The following is a 23,038-nucleotide window of genomic DNA, read 5'->3' on the forward strand; positions in this document are numbered from 1 at the left end:
TAAAAACGTAGTAATTTCTTAGCAAGCAAAACACAACCTCGTTTACTCCTTTCTTGAGAAGTAGTTTTATTGGTGGATTAAAATTAGTTTAAACTAATTAAAGCAATAAAGAAACTAGACACCAGGATGCTCTAGGCTGCAGGTCGATGATCGACTTTGTAATCGTATCACCAGACCTGCGACCATATGTTCTGGACACTCGGGTAAAGAGAGGGGCTGAGCTGTCAACTGATCACCACCTGGTGGTGAGTTGGATCAGGTGGCGGGGGAGGACGCTGGACAGACCCGGTGCACCTAAACGTGTAGTGTGCTGGGAACGCCTAGCAGAGGCCCCAGTAGGTGAGACCTCTGCTAGGCAGAGGTCCCACATCCCTGTGGGTACAGCTGCCATGCTAACAGCTGACTATTGACACACGTACACAAAGAAATGCACAGTTAGGAAGTCGGCTCTCTACCTCGTAGTTTTTGTCCTATGAGATGTAACAGGGTGGCCAGAGCAGTCACTCTTCAGACTGAGTACAGATTGAAGGAGCTTTGCTTCTTACCTCATATATATTGATGTATACATCAAATGGTTTTGTAAACTTTTGCTAAAATGCTTTTTAGTAATGGCTTAATTTGATGGCGTGAAACCATCGTGTGGCGGGGCGTAGTGTGTGGCGCCGGATCAGCTCGTCACGCCTGCCCTGTCTGTACTCGGTCCTGACTGAAGTTGTTGTTGTTGGTGTTGTGTGTGGCTGACAGCTGAAAAGCTGCAGCCGAGAGTTGTAAGAAACAAAAACTGTAATAAAGCGTGCTGAAAAGTGCGAATATGTTGTCGGGTCTGCCATGCTTCATTTACAAACCCTTAAGCATGAAGTGATGTGTCACTTCATGTTTAAGGGTAGGCTTATGATTGCTTTTGGCTTTGATGATCAGGCCAGTGATGTGATGTGTTTTAGTCTTGTTTCCTGTTTTGCTTTGTTTTTTGCAACATTGGCTGCAGTGTTTATATCTTCCTTCGTGTTGTTTATTATATCTGTCAGCAATCCTTCATCTTAGGTTATTTTTGGGTTGGGTGTCTGCTAGGTAGTATTTAGTTAGTCCCTTTTTGTGTTCCAGTCTTGTTTCTCTGTTTTCGTGTGTCCATTTCTCCTCTGTCAAGTTGATCTTGGTCCCCAAGTTTAGTTGTATTTTACTTCCTGTTTTATTTTGACAGCGATTGTTCTCTGTGTTTTGTGTTACGTATAACTTCCTCCTGATGTTTTATGTTGTGTCCTGGACACTTGGAGTCCCTGCTCTGCCAATGTTTTGGACTAAGGTTTGAGTTCACTGAGTCTGAGTCCTGTATTTGGGTCCTAATTATTGGTGCAACGGATCAGAAATCTCACGGTTTGGATCGGATCACGGTTTTAAGTCACGGATCGGATCAGTTTTTTGGATCAACAAAAAAAGAAAAAAGACAAAAATTTAGCATTTACTTATTTACTTAGTGAAGTATTTTTTGCCTGTTAAAAACATTCAACTCAATACTTATTCCACGAAATTATATAAAAACAAATTATGGTACAATATAGGGCAGTATAGGGCTTTGCATCTACCACTCACTTCAATTCAATTCAGTTTCATTTATACAGCGTCAAATCACAACAACAGTCGCCACAAGGCGCTTTATATTGTAAGGTAGACCCTACAATAATACATAGAGCTCATTATATCGCACTCCGCTGTGACATAATGAGCGGTCATGTAGCTTTCCGTTGCCCTGGAGGTCCACCCATTTGTAGTTGGGCAACAGAAGATGCCTGGGACAGTTCAGCCATAACTTAAATCTTTTCCTGCTCATACATGCTTGGAACGATCTTGCCACTGAAGTGGACGCGTAGCGTGGCTCAAGCACGTTCATCATACGGCCTCCCGTCTGCAGCTAAACACCCCAGTAGCTTTTGTAATAGCTTTAGCCCGGTCGGACTGGGCAGGAAAGGGCTGCTTAAATACCGCATACCCATACACATACTTTTTTTTTTTTCTTCTTTTTCGAATCTTCGGATCACGTGCGTGCCGAACCGTGGAGTGGGATCGGTTCGGATTACGGATCAACCGTGATCCGTTGCACCACTAGTCCTAATCCACAAGATATGAAGCTGATCCATGACATCATGAGTTTGAATATTTAGGAGGAGCAATGCTGTTTTCATCCTGGTCACACTTACCAAACATTGTAAACTTATATTTTTCCCTTTACAACTGCACTGAGAGCTCTGTTCATAGGTTTTGTGGATTTCAGGCACAGCCAAGGGGACAAAGCTGTCTGCTTCAATCATCTTGGGATTATGCTTTTTGCAAACTACATGGTGATGATTTCTAACTCACCTTTGGGTTGCTTGCAGCTCAGTTTGAGATTTCCAGTTACTGAGTTTTTAGTTTAGTTTTGATTACTATTGTGCGCCGAGTTTTGTTATTTCTCTTGTTCTGTTAAGCTGCATACTCACTGAGATCACTTCTAGCTGGCAGATGCCTGTGTGACCTTCTGATATATTAACTAGCAGCTCATGTATCAATCAATGGGATCCACTCACACTGGTGTTCGCTCGAGCTGCTCACCTGAAAGCTTATCCTGGCTCCTGCCCACCTTGTTTCACCACCAGTTATTTTTTACCACATTGCTTTAAAAAAAAAAAATCCTAATTCTCGTTTGGCAGCTTTGCCAACAAAATTAAACTCCTAATGTGATGTTGTGCCAAATGTAGTTTTGCTTTTCCAAGATGAGGTCTCCTCTTGTTTGTGTGGTTTGTTTATCTGTGTATTTATTCATTTCTATTATTGTTTAAGGAGATGGAGAGAACCATTACTGTAATTTCAGTTATTACAGTATATGTGTAGTATGACAGTGACTAAGCTGACAGGCAGAAAAAGGAAGGGGGGAGAAAATAGGAGAAAACATAATAAAAGGATATCACACAAAGAAAAACAAACATAGCACCTGGAACAGAAAAATGTGAAAATGCCCAGATAACACAAATCCACAATCGTCTTATGGTCTGCTCTCTTGATTGTCCCCAGAGTGCATATTTGTGTTTGTATATAGTTGTAGTTTCCCTGTCAGCGTGACTGCTAACATGTCCTTGTGTGTTCCCTAGTGATGGACAAAGCAGTGTTTTGTGAAACACTGAAACGTTTGAAGCAGTTGTGCTGGAGTTGCATCGAGTTTCCAGAACAATTGGGCGCCTTTCTCCACAGTGACACCTGCTGGCCACTTTTGCTGTTGTCTCATCTCAACAATAGTGTTTATGAAACGATGACACCCACAGCATTGCACATTGCAAGTCTAAACAATGCTATTTTATTTTAGATCTGACTAACAAGAATTATGATGAAACAAATTTTCTAGAAATCTCCAAACAAACAAGGAAAGAAAACAGATTGTTAAAGATCACTGTAACAATATGCCTCAGTGCCTCAGGCTTTTTCAGTTGCTGAGTAATTCAGTGCACAACAGATCAATACATAAAATATATTGAGCCAACACTGCTTTGTTTATTGTGACAGACACATAGGTTTCCAGCTGTTTTTGAGATAAGTTCCAAATTACTTCCTTATCCTCAGAAAACAACTGCGGACTTCTTGGGAGTTTGTATCATCAGGTTTGTACACTTTCAAACACAGCTAGTAGCAGATGTGACATTATATTTCTATTAACTAGAAACAACTAGAAACAAAGATCAAATTTCTCTCATTTTGCTTCTCTTTAGTGTAGAAATAACATTTAAATCTTTCTCTTGTCTCTTTCTGACAGGATGCATTGATCCAATTTTTCCATGTTTAAAACCATCCCAATATCTTGACTCAAGCATCTGATAGTACATGATAGCACCATGTACTGATGAGATGGTAAATAAAATAAATAAGCTGTAAACAAACCAGCTATATTCCAGACTCTGGAGAATCTTTTTTTTATGTGCAAGGCATTATCAGGCCTGACTTTCTCCTAAATGAAGATAAATAATAAAATCCTCCTGAAATATAAATAAAAATATATAAATGTGTTGAATTAGTGTTTATTAATTTATTAGCAAAATAACAACAAAACACAGAAGGGCCAAAGATAAATAACATGAAAACTGGTTCGCCTCCTCATCATTGTTGGGGTTTTCTTTCTAATATTTAGACTCTTTTGATAGAATCTAAAGTTACTTGACGCAATAGTTCTGGCCACTATGTAAATAAAACAGAATTCAGTTGAACTCTTACTGGTTCACCAGTGATGTGGTGGATACCATAACAGACTTGGTAGTAAACTGATGGATGGTTGGTGTGTAGGTCTTCCACCCCTCACAGCCCGACATTTGGCTGTGTGCCGACACAGCTGTGTCATAAGTAAAGAATGCTGAACACAAGCTACTGTGGTGCCTACAGCTTAGCAGAGATAAAGGGACTTGTGGGCTAGCATTTTCCCTTCCAAATCCCACAGCATCCTGACACATTCCTTCTCTCTTTTTGTGTATGTAAATGCTTCCTTCTTCATTGTGCCCATGAAGGATTTCATCAGTCTCCGAACAAGGGGTGGCTGTAGCTCTGGAGGTAGAGCAGCTCATCTACTAATTGGAAAGTTAGTGCTTTGATCCCTGGATGCTCCAGTCTGCATGCCAGATATCCTTGGAATCCTTGCAAGAGAACCCCAAGCTGCTCTCTGATCCATGGGAGTATGAATGTGTGTTTATGTTAGATATAAAGAACTTGAAAAATCTGCTGCAGATTGTATAAAGTGGTTTGAGTCCTCAGGTATAGTAGAAAAGCACTATATAAGAACCAATCCATTCACCAATGACAATGAGTTGACCAGGCTATTCCAGAAACCTAATGCTAGCCTGCTTTGCTCATTCCAAAAACACTTTTGATGGGATCATTGTCCTCTAGGAAAACACCACCCAACTATTGAGCTGAAGTTAAAGAATTTGGAGGTAGTCCTTCTTCTTCATTATGTACCACTGCCGCTGGCAGCTAAACACCTGCACAATATGACACTACCAACATTATATTGACAGTTGGTAGATTGTTGTTCGGTCTGAAAACCTGGCCTCGCCTCAAACATTTCTCTTTTCATTGTGACAAAACAGTTTAATCTTTGTCTCATTTGACCATAAAACCTCTCTCCAGAAGCCATTTGGCTTGTTGTTGGCAGCTGCAAATATCGATTTTGACACAGAGGCTTTTTTTTTCATGGCTGGCACTCTCTCGATGTATGGGGAGAAAAATCATGATGCTGGTATTCCAGCAGTTTCCGTTCCATGGCAGGCTTGAGCCTTGGTGGTTTCTGAGTCATTTCTGAACACCTTAACCAACTTCCTGTAATCTGGGGGTGAGATTTTGAGTCTCCGTCCAGACGGACAAGTGGTGACGCATCCAAATAACTTGTATTTAAGCACATTTGCTTGAACTGAGCCTAGTCACTGGTACACAAGAGCACTGTAGTACACTGGAGCACTGACAGCTCCAGTAGGTGCTTACTACTCACTGACACAAGTAAAAAAAAAAAGAAGAACAACTACCTTAGAACCATTGAAATATGTGCTTCTACCAAGGGGGGGGTTGGAATGGCCTCACACCCTCCCAAAAGTTGTATTGTCATATCACATGGTACTGCCATGTGGGAGCATGTGATGCTGTTTTTTTTCCACAGTCAAATGTACGCTTTTGCAAACTCATTTTTTCAAATTTGATTAAATATCAAATTTAGCATCCCCACCTACAGACCTACACTTTGGCACACTGTACACACAGACTCAGTAGCGCCCCCTGCAGGCCTCATCTTCTAAGCATAACCCATCATGATTAAGAGATTAGAAGTTATTAGCCCGACCTCCTCCCTGCTCCCCTTCCTTTCCCTCTGATACCTCAACAACAATCCCCATTTGTAGTTGTATTGTCGCTAAGGAGACGGACTTGGTGCTGCTCTCACCCAGTCAGTGCCAGTCGCTGGCAGCTGAGCTCAGCACAGCAGGCGCTGGCTCCGTTTAGAGAGAATCTGTGTTCCATGCACATATGAGATGTTTGTGTGGCTGCCAAAATGTAGCAGGTGCTGCTTGTAGAGCACTGGGGTCATGGAATGTGTGAAACGCTGCTGGAGCACATGAACTCTTGTCTGACGTGAGAGATGGATGAATCAACCAACAGCTAAAATCAAGTGAGAAAAGAAGCCATGAATCATAAACGCTGTTATGCACTTTCCCCCCCTTTTTAAAAAAAAACATCTAATTGGTACTACACAGCTGCTACTGTTTCAGCTAATTCACTTTAAAAGCCAACTGTTATTACATTTTAATTTTTTATTAGCTAACAATCCAGGATACTTCAGATTCTTTGCTCCATTGGTTTAAAAATAAAAGATTCTCCACTCCACGTATAAGTGCAACACAAGCACAAAAACACAAAATAACAAATCAAAACTACAAAAGATTTTTTATTAGTGCTGTTCTTGCATTTCTGTAGCAAATGCTAATTAATTAATTGTGTAGCAAAGACTACTTAACTGCCAACACAGCTGATTGAAGCCCTACAAAAACCGATGCAAGCCAAAAGGATGGGCCAGCCTGCCAACCATTGTCAGGGAAACTGGTTGGACAAAGAGTGTTTTCACACCTGCTGTGTTTGGTCCGGTGTGAACTCGGGTACGGACAACAGCCGCACTGAGACCGTGTGGAGAAAGTGGTTCAAAAACTCCAGAGCAATTAGTTTGTGGTGTGAACGTAATCCAACCAACTTCCAAATGTAAATGTGCGTTACAAGTACCAGAGCCACATAGCTTTATGTTCTCATTACGGGAAGGTGTAACTGTCCAGAGCACAGGACCTTCTTCCTGTATTTAATTTTGTTGTTCGTACCCCAAACACACCTGACCAATGAGTGGACTGAACATTCTCACGTGGTTTGTAGTGACGCATTTTGGTTCACTTGGATTTTTCTGTGTACTGTGGACAACAAACCAAACAACAGGAAAAAGCTACAAGTTTGCAAGCGTATCACTTGATTCTGAACTATATGTGTTTGAAAACACCCTAAGAGCCCCAAAATGCTGCTTGTCTACACAATACAAATGGACAAGAGAAGACAAAGACTCTCTGTGTTTGTCTGAATGAGTTCAGTACGGTTAGAATTTAATTCCATTCCATTTTATCTGCATAGTGCCAAATCAAAGGAACAATTGCCTCAAGGCATTTTACATGGATCTGTGCCCCGGAGAACAGGCTGAAGTCTTGCAACAGGAAGAAGCTAAAGGCTAAACTAAAATCTACTGAGGAACATGTAGTGTTGGCAGAAAAGAACTGTTCCACAGTAGACCTATGGTTAGACGAAGTTTGATTGAGTTGGGACATATGTGAGCCATCTTTGTGAAAGCCATGTAGTTTTAAAAGGAGGTGTCATAGTTGAGAAATGCTTTCTGCAACAAGTTCTGCAGCAACGAACTCCAAATCATCCTGTAAATTTTATGATTGGGTAAGAAACAAGGATAAAGCTCCTACTTGAAGCTGTGAAAGAATGAAATTAAATGAAACCCACTACACACTCCAAATTGTGGAGCATCGGTTGTCTTAAATATGATGCCAGGAGCTAATATTCCTTCACAGTATTAATGAATTTCCTCTCCAGCTTCGATGTGCTGTGATAGCTGGTGTAGTGTTGATTCTTCCTGTTCAGATAAAGGAAACAGCTGAGATCTGTCTCAGACTGTTCTGTATCCCCATGATGCATTGTTACGTCTACATATGATAGACTTTGTGTAGAAAGGGGCTAATTTACATGAGATATTCAGGAGATATCCAGGATATTCAAGATGAATCCTTTTTTATGTATTATGCTGTAGTATGAGACATAAAAGCCCCGAGGTTTGAGAATAGTGACAGGTGCAGCCCAGCTTCCAAATCCATGGGTGCACACCTTTCATGCTGGAGGTGAGATGCTGACAGCCTCTTCATAGTTCGGCACAGAGGAACAAAGCCCATCACTCATGCTCCCTGACTGTGATCCCACACGCGCGCACACACACACACACACACACACACACACACACACACACACACACACACACACACACACACACACACACACACACACACAGTGGGCCATCTGATTACCTGGTTGCCAGGGCAATAGGCTCCATATGCATTATTCATCAGTGTCTGGGGGGAACATGATTATGCTGTTTATCTTGTATTTGTGTGTGTGTGTGTGTGTGTGTGTGTGTGTGTGTGTGTGTGTGTGTTCAGGAACATGTTTTATCTCACTTGTCTATATGTATTCCAGCGATATCTTCCTGGGACCTATTTCATGTAATCAGAGGGACTTTTAAATAATTTGTGTGTCTAATGTTGCTTTGTGTGTCACATAGTAGCCTAGCTCTTACACTTTGGGGTTGGAAGTCCTTGTGGAAGAGTGAATTGGCTGTTTGTTTGTCGATTAATGAAAATTCTTGTGATACTTGTCAGGAGAAGATAAGATAAAGAAGCATTTAATTGTCCCACAGGGGAATATTCACACTATTCCAGCAGCAAAGTGGACAGAGCAGGAATAAATAGATGCAGCATAACCTAAAATGTACACTATACAAGGTAGAAGAAATATATTTTAAATAAATGTATCTGTATGTATGCACAGTGCTCAGGAACAAGGAACACACCAAGTCAATTAAACTTGATCTGATCAATAAAACAGATGCACCCACCCCCCTCAGTTCTTTTTACTTTTTCTAATAATATTAATTAAATTATCAATGTTATCAGTTTTGAAGTAAAGGCAGTGATTGGCTTGGTCTTTCACAGTCGTTATGCTAAAATTAAAAAAATAAAGACTAACTTATACCACACTTTATTCATTTTTCCATGATGCCTTTCTTCTGCAGTGATTAAATTATTTATATGTTTTAGGCGATGTGCTGTTGAACCCCTTTTTTATTGGCATGTTCTAAGGTATATTTTATTTTCATCATCTGTACATTACCACTGTATGTTTGGGGGCGCCAGGTCCGTCCAGCGTCCTCCAACTTACCACGAGGTAGTGATCGGCTCACAGCTCAGCTCCTCCCTTCACCCACGTATCCAGAACATGCAGCCATGTGATAACCTCATAAATCGTTGGGGTTTTTAAATGTTAGGTTTTACGCATGACGAGTCTAGCCAATGTACTGTGTTTGAGTTCCTATGCAACTCTCATCAGTCTCATTAATATATAACCTGGACAATAAAGGTCCAACAACTGATGCTTGTAAAATCTCAGTTTTATTTTTCACAAAAGGGAAAAAACAACAAAAATCGACTAATCATGAAGAGATTTTTTAAAACTCCTTTTTTGTGTTTACGTGTGGACGAGGAATAGAGTTTGTCACGCAACGTCAGAGGTATGTGCCTGTTTTCACGTCACGCTGTGGCCACGTTATTGTTTACATGAGATGAACTGCAGAATGGCAGATAGAGACAAAATACTGTTAATCTGACTGTCTGCAGGTTTTACACGCTTACATACACAAACAGTTACTGTCCATTTACAAAGGCAGAGGCGTCACGGTGTGATTATTTTACGTGTAGTTGTTTCTTTCCTGTGTAATAATATTTAACATTGCTGTCAGTACATTTTTCAAAAAATGCCTCTCTGTGCAAAATAGGTTCAAAAACATAAACAGCTGTGGGATCCTGTTAGTCCGTGATTTGAACCGGGGGAACAAATCGCTGCAGGATCAGCCTGATGTTATTTGTATCCAGCTGTAACTTTACTGTATAAAGAGCTAACATCTCCAAAATGTCAGGAGCAGTTAGTCATTGCAAGAAGTGTTTGTGAAGTAAAAATCAAGAATGTGGGATCCTGTTTGTCTGTGATTTGGAGAGCCCAGCGCTGCTCCCGACGAAGGGAAAACCAATCCTGCAGGGAGACCTACCTCGGCACTTGTGCAGGTGAAGCCAAAGGGAAGATTTGCTTCACCATATTTTCTAGTCTTTGGCTTAGAATGAAGTTGGTTTGGAAACATATTCAGCGATGCTTCATCTCCTGCTTTGCGTTTGTGTGAGAGCCCCGTCAAAAACCTGTCCATGATGCTAGCAGTGTCCAAGCGTTCCTTTTTCTTTTTTTTTCCTTTTTCATACCGCGCCCCCCCTGCAATGGCTCTGCGCCCCTCTTAGGGGGCGGGCCCCACACTTTGGGAAGCTCTGACTTAACCTGAGGGGGGGGTGTGACAACAGAGTTATCAGTGGATAATGAAAACGTCTGGTTGGGACTTAGGTCAAAAATGACTGAGTAAATGAGCGAGTATAATGACTATACTCGCACTTAGAATGACCAAAGTTGGACTTGATATTTTATTTAGCATGGCCCATAATGAGAGCAAATGAAGTCATCAAGTGTTTGGTTTGGGCTGAGGACTGTTTCCTAGACTTCTTGCAGCCACAAGTGGTTGCTTTGTTTGCAGTTTATGGCTCTCAGTATTCAGGACGGAGCAGAACAACAGTCAGATTAAGCTGAATTAGTTCACAGTCAGGCTTTTAAGTCATAGTCAGAACTGAGGCTTGTTAATCCTCTGCATCAATCTCACAGAGGTGTGTGGTTGACCGACTAATGCAAATGCATCTTTTTGCTGTGTAGTCAGCTGTGGGAAGATTTTTTTATGTTTTTTTAAGAAATCTTGTTATTTTTAGGGCAAAGTTGTTTTTATGAACCTCTGTTCACTATGTAAATATAATCCACATATACACAACCCACTGTATATTACCTTAGCTCTGCAGTTTTAGCACTTTTTAATTGTTGCTGTATTTACTCTGTGTGTCTCTGAACGTTTCTGTATGAAGGGAACCTGGGACACGAGCTGAGGGGAGCGAACAGAAACAAACAGAAAGAGGTGCCATGATGTAATAAAGAGATAATGCCAGCAAGCACTGTGTATGTGGTTTTCCTGTCACACGGCAGAAGAAGAACAGTTCACTCCACTTCTTACTACCTAATGATTGAACTAAGTGACGCCTGATTTTTACAGAATGACTGGACAGACTTTCGGTTCAGGCCTTGTGATCTCAGCATGCAAAGGGGAAAAGAAAATGCAAAATGATGACGACATGGCTTTTTGTGGACAGGCCACACTTGTAAATAACTATACAATGAAATCTTTTTAGTGGATGTGTGTATGCATTAGCACTAAATTCATGCTTTGTGTGTGTGTGTGTGTGTGTGGGGGGGGGGGGGGGGTGTAATGTGTGTAATGTCACAACAATGTCACACAATTAAAATAACTTTTCATTATCATTTACATATATACCTGTAAAGTGTGCAAGCTGCATTCTGTTCATGTCTCTTTCACGTTGCTTCTCTATTTTTGTGGGCGATGTCGCTGGTTTTTAGAGCTTCATTAGGAAGGACCTGTTTCACTGTTTGGTTGCCACACTTTGTACCTAAGGTAGAAGGTTGCACCTTTTTTTTTACATTTTTTTTTAAAAAAGACTTTACAGTTTGCTTGCTTTGCAACATTTTCTACTAAAAAGAACCAAAGACTGACAAAAACAAGTAGTCTATGATCTCGACACAGTATTCACGTGTAGCATTGTTGTTACATTACAATTCTACAAAGAGATAACGTCCTACAGTTGTCATAAAATCCAAACAGTTCATGCTTTGTTTTAAAGATATGATCGATGAAAAGCAGATTACTCTGACTCTATAATCAAAGTTGATCATTAAGGCAACAGTTCAGCACTACAACTTCAGGAAGAAACAGACACAGTAGTAGTACTTGCACATGTGTTGTATCAGTAAAAGCAGACAAGTATCAGAATAGACAGGACAGTGACGGAGAAGGAAGCTGCAGCGGTGCACACTAATGCATGTTCTAGAGTTACATAATACTGATGGGGACGTGTAACTGTGCATCTGTGTCACTGATTGGCTGATGCACAGTTACAGATCATGCTCCAGCAGTAAGATCAGATAAGAGTATGGTGTTGTAGAGAGAACAGCAAATGCACATAGCGTGAACTTCAGTCTAGGGCTGCTCGATTATGGCAAAAATGATAATCACGATTATTTTCACTGAAATTGAGATCTCGATTATTTGACGATATTTATTTAAAAATAGTCACTGTCCTCTCCAAATAACTTCTGCTTAGCTTTCCGAGCTTCCCTCGGGTCCTCTTAATCAGCGGTCCCCAACCCCCGGGCCTCGAACCGGTACCGGTCCGTGAGTTGTTTGGTACCGGGCCGCGAGAGTTGAGGCTCAGGTGTGAAATGTATAGTTTTCAGGGTGTTTATCGGTTTTCAGCGTTATTTTGTTATCATTTTTATCGTTAACTCGGTTTTCCTGGGTCTTTTCAGTGTGTTATGAATAAATCTTCTTTTTTTCGGTACCGGTACTAGTTTTATTTTGTTGTATTTATCCGCGACACCTTAAAGGCCGGTCCGTGAAAATATTGTCGGGCATAAACCGGTCCGTGGTGCAAAAAAGGTTGGAGACCGCTGCTCTTAATTGTTGTGACACGTGTTCGAAATGCAGAGAGGTGCGCTCGATTTGCCACACGGAGCAGCGCGAGAGTAAAGCAAGAGGGAGGGGCTAATAATCGGCTCAGTCATTTTTAATGATCGTTGAAAGCCCAGATCGTAATCGAGATTAAAATTCGATTAATTGAGCAGCCCTACTTCAGTCTATTGTAGCACGTGAGCAGCTAAAGGTCATTGAAAAGTTTTTAAAATTTTGAATTTAAAACAAAGAAAATGAAAAAAATGTTAGTTGCACATAGTATGTAAAAACAAACAAACAAGACTGTTTTTGTATGAGTGTTTTTGTGCGACTCTCTCATCCACATTCAATCACATCAATCTAACACGCTAACCAAACAGCCTAGTTCAGGGGTGTCCAAACTTCTTGCAAAGAGGGCCAAATTTTATGAAGTGAAGATGCCCGGGGGCCAATGGTTCCTTTTGACATTTTTTTCCATAACAAAGTTACGTGAAAACGTAATGAAGAACAATTTTAATAGTCATTACCTTTATTTTTAAAATGGAAATGTACCTAAATAAAAGCCACTCAGGCAAGCATGAACAACTCTAAAGACACAATTCTGCCTTTCATTTATATCTGGAGAGTCAGATAACATTGAACAAACTGTATAGAATACCCTAAATATCCATGAGTTTGCAATATCGTTGCCTCATGAACATTTTAAACAGGAGTTATAAGTAATGAAAAGTGGTCTGTTATCAATAAAGTTTAAAAAAAGTGAATTTTGCTCTTGACTTTTACAAGATCTTTCCAGAAGTTTTTCACATCAGATCTTTCAAATCTTCACAGGAAGATTACACAACTGGGAAGTTCACTTGCCACAAGAAATAAACACATATGTAAATATACACAATATGTACAAACAAACAAACAAAATACATTTTCCTTTTGTGAATTGCATTAGTGTGCTTTATTCTTTTTACTGTTCAGGAACACATGACTAATGCAGGGATGTCACTCCTGCTCTTCTGCGTGTTTTAGTTCTGTTTCTGGTTTGCAGTTGAATCAAATAATGGCTCATCAGCACATCTCCTCATTTACCAAAGTTCTGCACAGGCCTGAGGCATCATTTGATTCAGCTGTGCTAAACCAGAAAGAGACCCAAAACATGCAGGATAGCAGCTCTCCAGTAATTTGGACATCCCTGCTCTAATGAGAGGGGTGATACTGAGATCGAGATTTTAGTAAAGCGATCAGGTCTGGTTTGAGGGCAGTGGTTGAGATGCACAAAATATCAAGCAGGTGGGAGTCACTCATCCTGGATCTCAATTTCATGACAGAGAATGTTTGCTCACACAAGTATTGGAACCAAATAAGCTCAGCTTTTTCTTAGCAAGTGATCGCACTTCAGGAAACCTGTCTTTGTCCAGCTGCCAATAAAAGTCAACAAGAGAAGACTGCCGGTGTTTTCCGCGGCACTCATCGTCACACTGCAGCTCAATGAGCTCCAGCTGAAGCTGCAGAGGAGCATCATCAGGGTCCACGGAGAAGGGAGATGAGAAAAGCAGCATGTCTTTTTCAAAAACTGCAAAGTCCTGAAAGCGTTTGTTAAATTCCCCAGAAAGAGACGCGATAGCTGTTGCGTAACTCTTCACGTGGACATTAATGTCCTCTGGGAAACTGTCAATAACGTCTTTCAAAGCTGGGAAGTGTGCGGTACAGGGATCTGTTAGGGACACGTGTCTTTGGAAAAGTTACAGTTTGGGTCCAAAGGCCTTGATGTGAGCGTATAGTTGGCTCCCCACTGCGTCTTTTCCTTGAAGATTAACATTCAGCGCATTCAGATGCTTCGTAACGTCGACCAGAAAAGCCAGATTTGCCAGCCATACAGGATCAGACAGTTCTTCCATTGGTTGTCTCGTCTCATCCAAAAACTGTCTAATTTCGCTGTAGTGCAGACCACCTCACATCGTTGTGATAAATTACGTCACCGTATTCAGCCTGGATGTCATGCAGAATCTGCTGAAACTGTCGGTGGTACGGAGCTTTAGAGCGAATACAGTTGATTGTCTTTGCTACTGGTTTCATAACATCATCAAATTTGAGATGTTTGGCACAGAGAGCCTGCTGATGAATGATACAGTCAAGTCTAACAGCGTTACCTGCTTCTTTACTGACTTCATTGCAGATCAGTGTGGACAGTCCGTTTCGCTCACCAGCCACGGCAGGTGCACCATCAGTAATGATCCCAGAAACTTCACTCCATGGTAGCTTCGTATCATCAACAGCTTCGCAAACAGAAATGAATAAATCCATTCCTCTGGTTTGACCCTTAAGGCTTTTGAGATCCAGCAGCTCCTCTGTCACGTTCATCTTGTCGTCGACTCCTCGTAAAAGAATCAGCAGTTGCGCGGTGTCAGATGCATCGGTGCTTTCATCACAGGCTAATGAAAAATATCAACTCCACTCCTCTGTCCCGCAGCTGTCTGTGAATGTCTGAAGCAAACATTCAGAAATTCTTGCTTCTTCTCGGGGCAAATGTTCTCCACCATTTTCATGACACAGTCTTTGACAAACGTACCTTCAGTGAAAGCTTTGCCATGTTTAGCTGTTAACATAGCCACTTCGTAGCTGGCTTTCGTGATATTTTCATGTGTCTCACAGGCCCGCGTAAAAAATCACTGTTGCAAAGCCAGAGCAGCTTGGAGTTGCTTCACTTTTTCAGCGCGCTCACTCCCTGTTAGCTTGTTATATGTTGCAGCAAGTTTAGTCTCGTAGTGTCTCCTAATGTTGAAATCCTTAAACAAGGCACCAGTCTCTTTACAAATAAGACAAACACAACTGCCTCGAATTTTAAGTTAAAAAAAAGCAGAGCAGAGAAGGGCGGGCTCGCAGCTCAGGTGCAGGTAGCAGAAAAAATGTGCTGCCACCATGTGGTGAAAAAGGGAATTGCATTTTTAAAGTCATGAAGAAAGTGAGCCATAAATAATATGTGGCGACCGTGGCTCAGGGGGTTGGGAAGCGTATCTGTAACCGGAAGGTCGCCGGTTTGATCCCCGGGCTCTCTGTCCTGGTCGTTGTGTCCTTGGGCAAGACACTTTACCCTACTGGTGTTGGCCAGAGGGGCAGATGGCGCGATATGGCAGCCTCGCTTCTGTCAGTCTGCCCCAGGGCAGCTGTGGCTACAACTGTAGCTGCCTCCACCAGTGTGTGAATGTGAGAGTGAATGAATAGTGGCATTGTAAAGCGCTTTATTAATACATAATTAGACTGAAGCTGCGGGCCATGTGAAATCTGACGGCCCGCGGGCCGGACTTTGGACATGCCTGGCCTAGTTGATGTCAGTTTTAATCTGTTGTTTTGTGTTAACTTTGTAGATGAGCTAATTCATAATAACTTAGCTAATTTACAAAAGTGCCTCCTCTAATCTGTGATCCAATATAATTTCCAACCTTAGTAGATCTGCTAGAATGTTGTGTCAGTGCAAATTATTTGTTGGGGAAAAAAGTGCTGTTGGTATTTACAGTGAGTGTAGTGACAAGTTTGCAGATATGGGGACTCCTTTAGCAAGCCAAAATATCAGGAGGAGAACTGAATTGTGCAAACTGGTTTATTAATGTTGTGTTTAACGGCAAAACTTTAACGCCAAAAACGTCTTTAAAAAAGCAGCAGAGATTTAAGAAGGCATGCTAGAAGACAGCAAACTTTGATTTTCTTTTAGTCATAGTCTTTTGACTAAAATGTAATTTAGTTTTAGTAATAATTTAGGCATCTAAATTATTTTAGCTTTAGTCTAGTTTTAGGTAACCAAAGTAAGATTATCGTTCACTAAATCTGATTTCATTAAAATATAAAATGTAAAAGTTTGTTGTATTTTTACACATTTTTATAAACAACCTGTGTATGGGCTCAAAATGTGGTTTATAAATATTTTGTACTTGTAAATCAGGATTTGTATGTGTAAAAAAGATTTGTGTGTGTGTAAAAAAGATTTGTGTGTGTGTAAAAAAAGATTTGTGTGTGGACTTATGATTGGTCAATGTCATGTCAATCACAAATGTAACAATCCAATCAGAGAACAGATGGGTTTGGCTGTCGGGGGGATGGGGGGGGCGCTTTTTTGAACTGCAGGTCCTTGAAGGGTAATACAGTTTGAAGCTGGAGGATCTCTATATAAATATCTGATAGCAGCTAGGTCCCCTAACTTTCAGCAGCTGTTGAAAGGAAAAAGTTGTGCTATATCAGTGGTTAGAAATACCATTATTACTTTAGAATTAGTTTAACACAAAGTCAGGGCTGACCCGGGACCATGGCTGTGAGTCACAGTGCGCAGCATGAAAGTCCAGATGCAGGATGTGCTGCTAATGCTAACTAAAAGCAAAGGATCCAGAATTTGTTACGCTGGCTGCTGGGCTCTGTGGGTTTTTGCAGCAGCTCTACCTGTACTAGATGCACCTGCTCCTTGTCTTTTCTATCTCTGACTTTATGTCCTCTACAAGAGTTTCTGTTTTTTTTGCTGGTTCTTCAAATGTTCAATAAAAACATGTATGCTAATTCATAACGAAGAAAGCTTTGTAATGAAGACTGACCCCTCCGAGAGCCAAACCCATCTGTTCTCTGATTGGATTGTTACATTTGTGATTGAAATGACATTGACCAATCAGATGAAAGGAAGAAAAATAGGGTCAAAATTCGTACTTGTAACTTGCAGTTTTTTTGGCTAAGTCCACACATAAATCTTTTACGCACACACAAATCTTTTTTACACATACAAAACTGATTTACAAGTACAAAATATTTATGACCACATTTTGAGCCCATACCTGTGGCTTCTGTAGCAGAAACTTCATTCCCTGCACAGTCGGGCTCAAAGCAAAATGGCTAAAGAATCAAACAGAAGGATGACGATGTTGACCTCATCCTGAACATTTTAATACAAGTTTTTTTTAATACAGAAAAAAAACAAAACGTTTTTTTGCAACAATACACAAAATTCACGGTTCGGTTCGATACTTTGGTGTCACGGTTCGATATTTTTTCGATACAAAAAAAATGTTCATGCCTTTTAAATTTGTCATTTATTAAATTTTCACGGCACATTCCGCACCACATCTCTGTGCGTTCATCATTTGTTTGAAGCCAGCTCACCTCCTGCAACTACTTTTCCGAGAATACGCGCTTCTTTTGTGGTTCGGACTCCTTCTGACATTTCTTTGGAGGTGGAGGAACATCACAGTAATTGCTTAAAGGAGCTTCTTCGACATCTTTAAGAGTTCTAAACAAATGTCTGTCCTCCTCCTGAAAATCTTATGTATGCAAACACGCGTTGCAACTTCTTATCTAGTGCCCGTTTTTTATTTTGACAGCGAATGCGCACCTGCGGACCACTTATGTGCAGCCCTGGTTATTTAGCTCGTCATATTGCAGCCACAGAAATTCTTTTGTCCATGAAACCATAAAGCTGCACTTTCTTTTTGCCTTATAGTCTGATTTGTCATAACTTTTCCGTTTTGTGGTAAGCTTTTCTTTGGCTGTCACTTCTTCACCCTGACCCGTCTTATTTGGCTCAGCAGAACTAAAATATTGTGGCGAGCTCAGACAAGGAGGAGACGGAGGTATCGTTTGGTCTTGCTTCCCGTGAGCTAGCCAGGGAGCACAGCCGTTTATTGACATCTGCAGAAGAACACTGCCGCTAGCTAACTGCTCAGCGCGGCAACAGCACAGCAACAACAACAACAACAACACACAGGGCGCCCTCTGACCCCGGAAGGACACACCGTCGCAGCGAGAGGGCGTCACCCGTCACTATGGCAACATAAACAAAACATAACTGTACAAACAGAACCCCGAACAGCCCTGATCCACTACAATATATATCCTGCTGCTTTTACACACGCACTCACATAAGCTCAGCGATTCTCTGCGCGATCAACCTCTCACATGTTTAAGCTGCGGGAGATTTCACTTGTCATGTTTGCATAGTAAGCTAACGATTAATAAGACGATGTCAGAGGAATTGGTGCACAAATTATCATCACTCACAGATCAGTGCTGTCGCTCTCTATACACAGTTCGCGTGATTGCAAAGTGAAAGCAAAAAAACAAGCGCAAATTCAAACGCGATTTCAATATGTCACATATTGACAGTGGCTCACCGATGCCAATGACATAATTACCCAGCTACATTTCCGAAAGAATGCAAAAGCATTGACATAGATTTTTCCTTCCTACAATAGCCCGACGGGCAGGGTAGCCCGTCTGAAAAAAAAATCGCTAGCCCCAGGACGTCGGGCTAGCGATTTTGCGAGCCCTGTATCTGATTGAGGAATCACTCATCTTTGGAAAAGAGAGTTTATTACAGAGAAATGCCTCTTTCCAAAATAAAAGCTATACTATCCGCTTCTTCTGGGCTATATTCTCAGCAGCATAAGGAGAATCACGTGCTAACAGCTGTCTAAATGACTCGGCTAAAGTTAGTAGCATGCTTGTTGTTTTTGTCTTTGCACTAGGATGATGTAAATGTGCAGTCATATTCGTTGTGTTCCCACTAGTGCTTTCAGGTTAATCTCGTTGAAATGACCTTAACGCCACAACACGGCAAATCTCCGTTAACGAGCTACCGCCGATCGCCCCGTGCATGGGGCTAGACGGCCAACACGTTAACGAGCTAACTGCGCTAACACACTAGTTCCCACCCATGTAATTGAGCATTGCATGGCACATCCAACATACTGTTTTACTTTAGTCCATGACTCGCTTACCTTCAGGGTCATACGTCACATGAAAACCAAAATAATTCCAAACGCCAGATCTGAATGAGAGTGGGGGAGGTCCATGTTGCAAGGAGAGCTTAACTTCTGTCTTGCTAGCTTGCCCTGCGCTCTTCCTTCTGACGATGCTGTCTGTGTTGAGTGCTCAGTGGATCTGCGCTCGACAGTGCAGCCTAGGCGGAGTAGTCGAACACAGATTCACTGAGCGCTCAGCACAGACAGCATCGTCAGAAGGAAAGTTGATAAAATAAATTACAAATGTTGTATTGTTCGATACATATGCGTACTGAACCGAAAGCACTGTATCGAACGGTTCAATATCGATACGAATATCGTTGCACCCCTAATATATATATATATATATCTATATATATATATATATATATATATATATATATATATATATTTTTTTTTTTATTGAGCGTCAAGAATGTAATTCAAAGATATACGTGTAACAAAGTCACAATGCTCCTTTTTATATATGTACCCCACCCAAAGAACATACACAATCCAGAGAGACAGAAAAATAAATAAAGAAATAAAGAAAGAAAATAAATTTAAATGAGGTACATCAACATTCACCATATATAAAGATGTGCACTTAAAAGGCAATAGTTTGCACAAAATTAATCACCTTCACAACAATAAGGGTATACGGTAGCTGCCAAGTGAGTATCAGATGGGAATGGTTTTAATTTTCTCTAAATGTTTTAGCAAAGTATCCCAAACGGCAAAGAATCTCTCCTTCGAGCCCTTGAGAGTATACTTTATTTTCTCCAGCTGTATAAATTGTGTCAGGTCACTGAACCACAGAGCCGTCTGTGTTGGGTGGCTTTTGTGACTTCCAATGCAATAATATCCTTAAGCGCGCAAGCAGTGTAGTCAAAGTGATTATGTTTTTGTAGCTTTTCCTTAATGTTCTATGTCCTCTATCTGTAGCACCAAATATACCCATAACTGAAATAAATTACTGCGACACTTTTTGTGAATCAACAACAACTAACCACGTCTATCGGCGCTACTTCACTCTTTAGAATTCTTGGGAAAAACACTTAAACAGACAGTCACTTTTATACGCTGTCAAATTTACATTACAGATATGAACTGTCATCTCTGTGGTCTCTTCTATGTGAAAATGGTAAAGTTATTTGACTGCAATATAAATATGGTACACTTGCTGCTTCTGTAGTTGTGTTTTGGATATGCTGCTTGGTTTGACTCCAAAGAATGTGTTACTCACTTGCCCTGAACCTCGAGTTTCACCGACAGCTTCAAAAAGAGGTCACTAACATGAATCTAAGCATTTTAGTTGAATCTCTTGTTTCTGTTTTGTAATGTTCGAGTCCTTATTAGGAAAAAAGTGTCGTTTTACAATGTTACCGCTTCCATTTGAAGCATGTGTGTTGCATCCTTAATGGCATGCTATCATCTATTGTGTCATGTTCATGCTTACCTCATTTTCATGCATTTAATTTGCTTTTCTGTGTCCATTTATTATGACATTGCGCTCTTTTTCTGTGTTTTTTGCTCCATGTCTTGCTGCATGTGGTTCACCTCTAGCTTTGCACCGGTGGCTAGAAGCAGACCGCCAAGGCAGGGATCCAGATACTGCATCTGCAGGTAAAACACACTGCCTGTACTCCTCGATTCTGAGCTTACACTTCACATTATTTTCCTGCAAGCCAGCTTTGTTCTCACTCAACTGCTCTCTAAGTGTGTGTGATGTCAACCCTTACATATAGTCAGTGGTCCGTAGGTGCGCATGCGCTGTCAAAATAAAAGACGCGCACCAGATAAGAAGTTGCAACGCGCGTTTGCATACATACGATTTTCTGGAGGAGGACAGACATTTGTTTAGAGCTCTTAAAGATGTCGAAGAAGCTCCTTTACTTTGGTGTTCCTCCACCTCCAAAGAAACGTCAGGAGGAGTCCGAACTGCAAAAGAAGCACGTATTCTTGGAAAAGTGGTTGCAGGAGGTGAGCTGGCTTCAAACAAATGCCAGCGGACCACTTATGTGCACCCCTGCATGTAGTATTAATTTTCAGCAACTTCCTTATGAGGAAAATAAACTGGACTGTTGTATATTAAAATAAATATTTTATATAAATATATTTAGATAAACTAGGTGTGGGTGATATAGCCTCAAAATTATATGTTTTTAAAAATTGTTAATTTCAGTGATTGCAGGCAGCAGCATTTATTGATGTCATCAATCAGCTATTTTCCAAAGAGCTCACTGATGACAGATTATCTAATATGAAGTATGAACTGATTACCAAACAGTGCCAGCGGCAGAGTATACGCCGTGACATGGGATAAGTCAAAATAGCCTAGGTTCTGTTTTCCATCGAAATGTTTAAATAAAACTATGACATTACTGCTTAACACTTTAGTTTAACAAAAACAAGAACTAAAGTACCCTTACTGTGTAACTTTGGGAGCCTGCACGATATTGTCACATAGGAAATTAGAGAACAAATAAATTAGAGAATAAATAAGTAAATTTAAACTAATTAGAAATTTGAAAAAGAATCTTGCTGGTATGTTGTATCTTGGGTTAAGTTTTTAACCACTTGTTTAAAGCCCTGCTTTTTCATGCAGTTGCACCAGTAATTTCCATCCAAGCAGCTTGTTTCTACCTTTAGTTCAAACAGATTTGTAGCATATTTTGCAAAGTAATGTTCTTTGTTTGCAGTCTGATTTTTTTGCAGCTCCCAAAAAATTACGTGTGAGATGAGATGACACTTGTTTTGTATTATTGTATATGTTCTTCATATAATGCTGTGATCCAAACAGTCCCTTTCACCAGTTTACTACCTTTACTCATGGAATGAAAACTCAGTATAGCAAGTTCCACTTATTATACCAGTTGTTACTTATCAGCAATATTATGCTAACAGCGTTAGCTATAAAACCTGTTTGCATGTTTGAATTGGTCTTTCTGCACATCTGTTCATACTTCACTGTGTTTCCTGAATTATGATGAGTTTCTCTTTGCAATTAAACACATCTGAATAGAACTAAGAAAATGTGTTTATTATGTAAACCATATTCATGATTATGTCCATTAAATCTTTTCACAGTTTTAGTTTTAGGTTAATATTATTTACCAGCTTTAGGGAGTTTAAAGGCCAGCATGAAATTCTCCACATAGCACAGGGCGCATCGTACCACATATTTAGCTTCAAATTAAACTTTTGGCCCTTTTGGGGATAGAGAAATCATGTCAGTCCCTATCTGTTTGTGTTAGGCCAACATTCCTGTGCTTTGTAGTAGGGCTGCTCAATTAATCGAATTTTAATCACGATTACGATCTGGGCTTTCAACGATCATTAAAAATGACTGAGCCGATTATTAGCCCCTCCCTCATTTATCCGCGACACCTTAAAGGCCGGTCCGTGAAAATATTGTCGGGCATAAACCGGTCCGTGGCGCAAAAAAGGTTGGAGACCGCTGATTAAGAGGACCCGAGGGAAGCTCGGAAAGCTAAGCAGAAGTTATTTGGAGAGTGACTGCTGTTGGTTGAAAAGAGAGTTTAAAAAAAAAAACTTCAGTGGTGTTGCACACCATTTTATATTATTTTTTAAAGTCATTGTTAACCCTTTAAAGCCGGTCAGAGCAGCACGCTCAGTTTTGTGTAACTATTTTTAAATCCCTGTAGAACCTGAACCGTGTAAGCTAGCGCAATAATTTGTTTTGCATATGAAACCGGAGGAGTTGTACTTACATCTGATGCCATCAGCTTGTCCTCGGTCACGGTTTCGTTCCACATATAGCTTTGCAAAAACTGCATAAAAAGCTCTTGCAGGAACAAAAACATAA

The 23,038-nt window shown here is 40.7% G+C and overlaps 1 protein-coding gene across 9 annotated transcripts in view; it reads left to right on the forward strand.

The window, feature by feature from the left end:
• LOC101464200 (DENN domain-containing protein 5B) overlaps positions 1–23,038 on the forward strand; it is an 81,779-nt gene that overhangs the window by 12,109 nt on the left and 46,632 nt on the right. For 6 of the 9 annotated variants that reach the window (XM_076875943.1, XM_014410950.4, XM_023153998.3 and 3 more), the window contains exon 2: positions 20,776–20,835. The exons of the other annotated variants lie outside the window; for them this stretch is intronic. In XM_076875943.1, the coding sequence (XP_076732058.1) occupies positions 20,776–20,835 (60 nt within the window). The remainder of the gene's footprint in view (positions 1–20,775; positions 20,836–23,038) is intronic. 9 annotated transcript variants of the gene reach the window in all.

Source organism: Maylandia zebra, linkage group LG17 (genome assembly GCF_041146795.1).
Source record: "Maylandia zebra isolate NMK-2024a linkage group LG17, Mzebra_GT3a, whole genome shotgun sequence".
Lineage (NCBI taxonomy): Eukaryota > Metazoa > Chordata > Actinopteri > Cichliformes > Cichlidae > Maylandia > Maylandia zebra.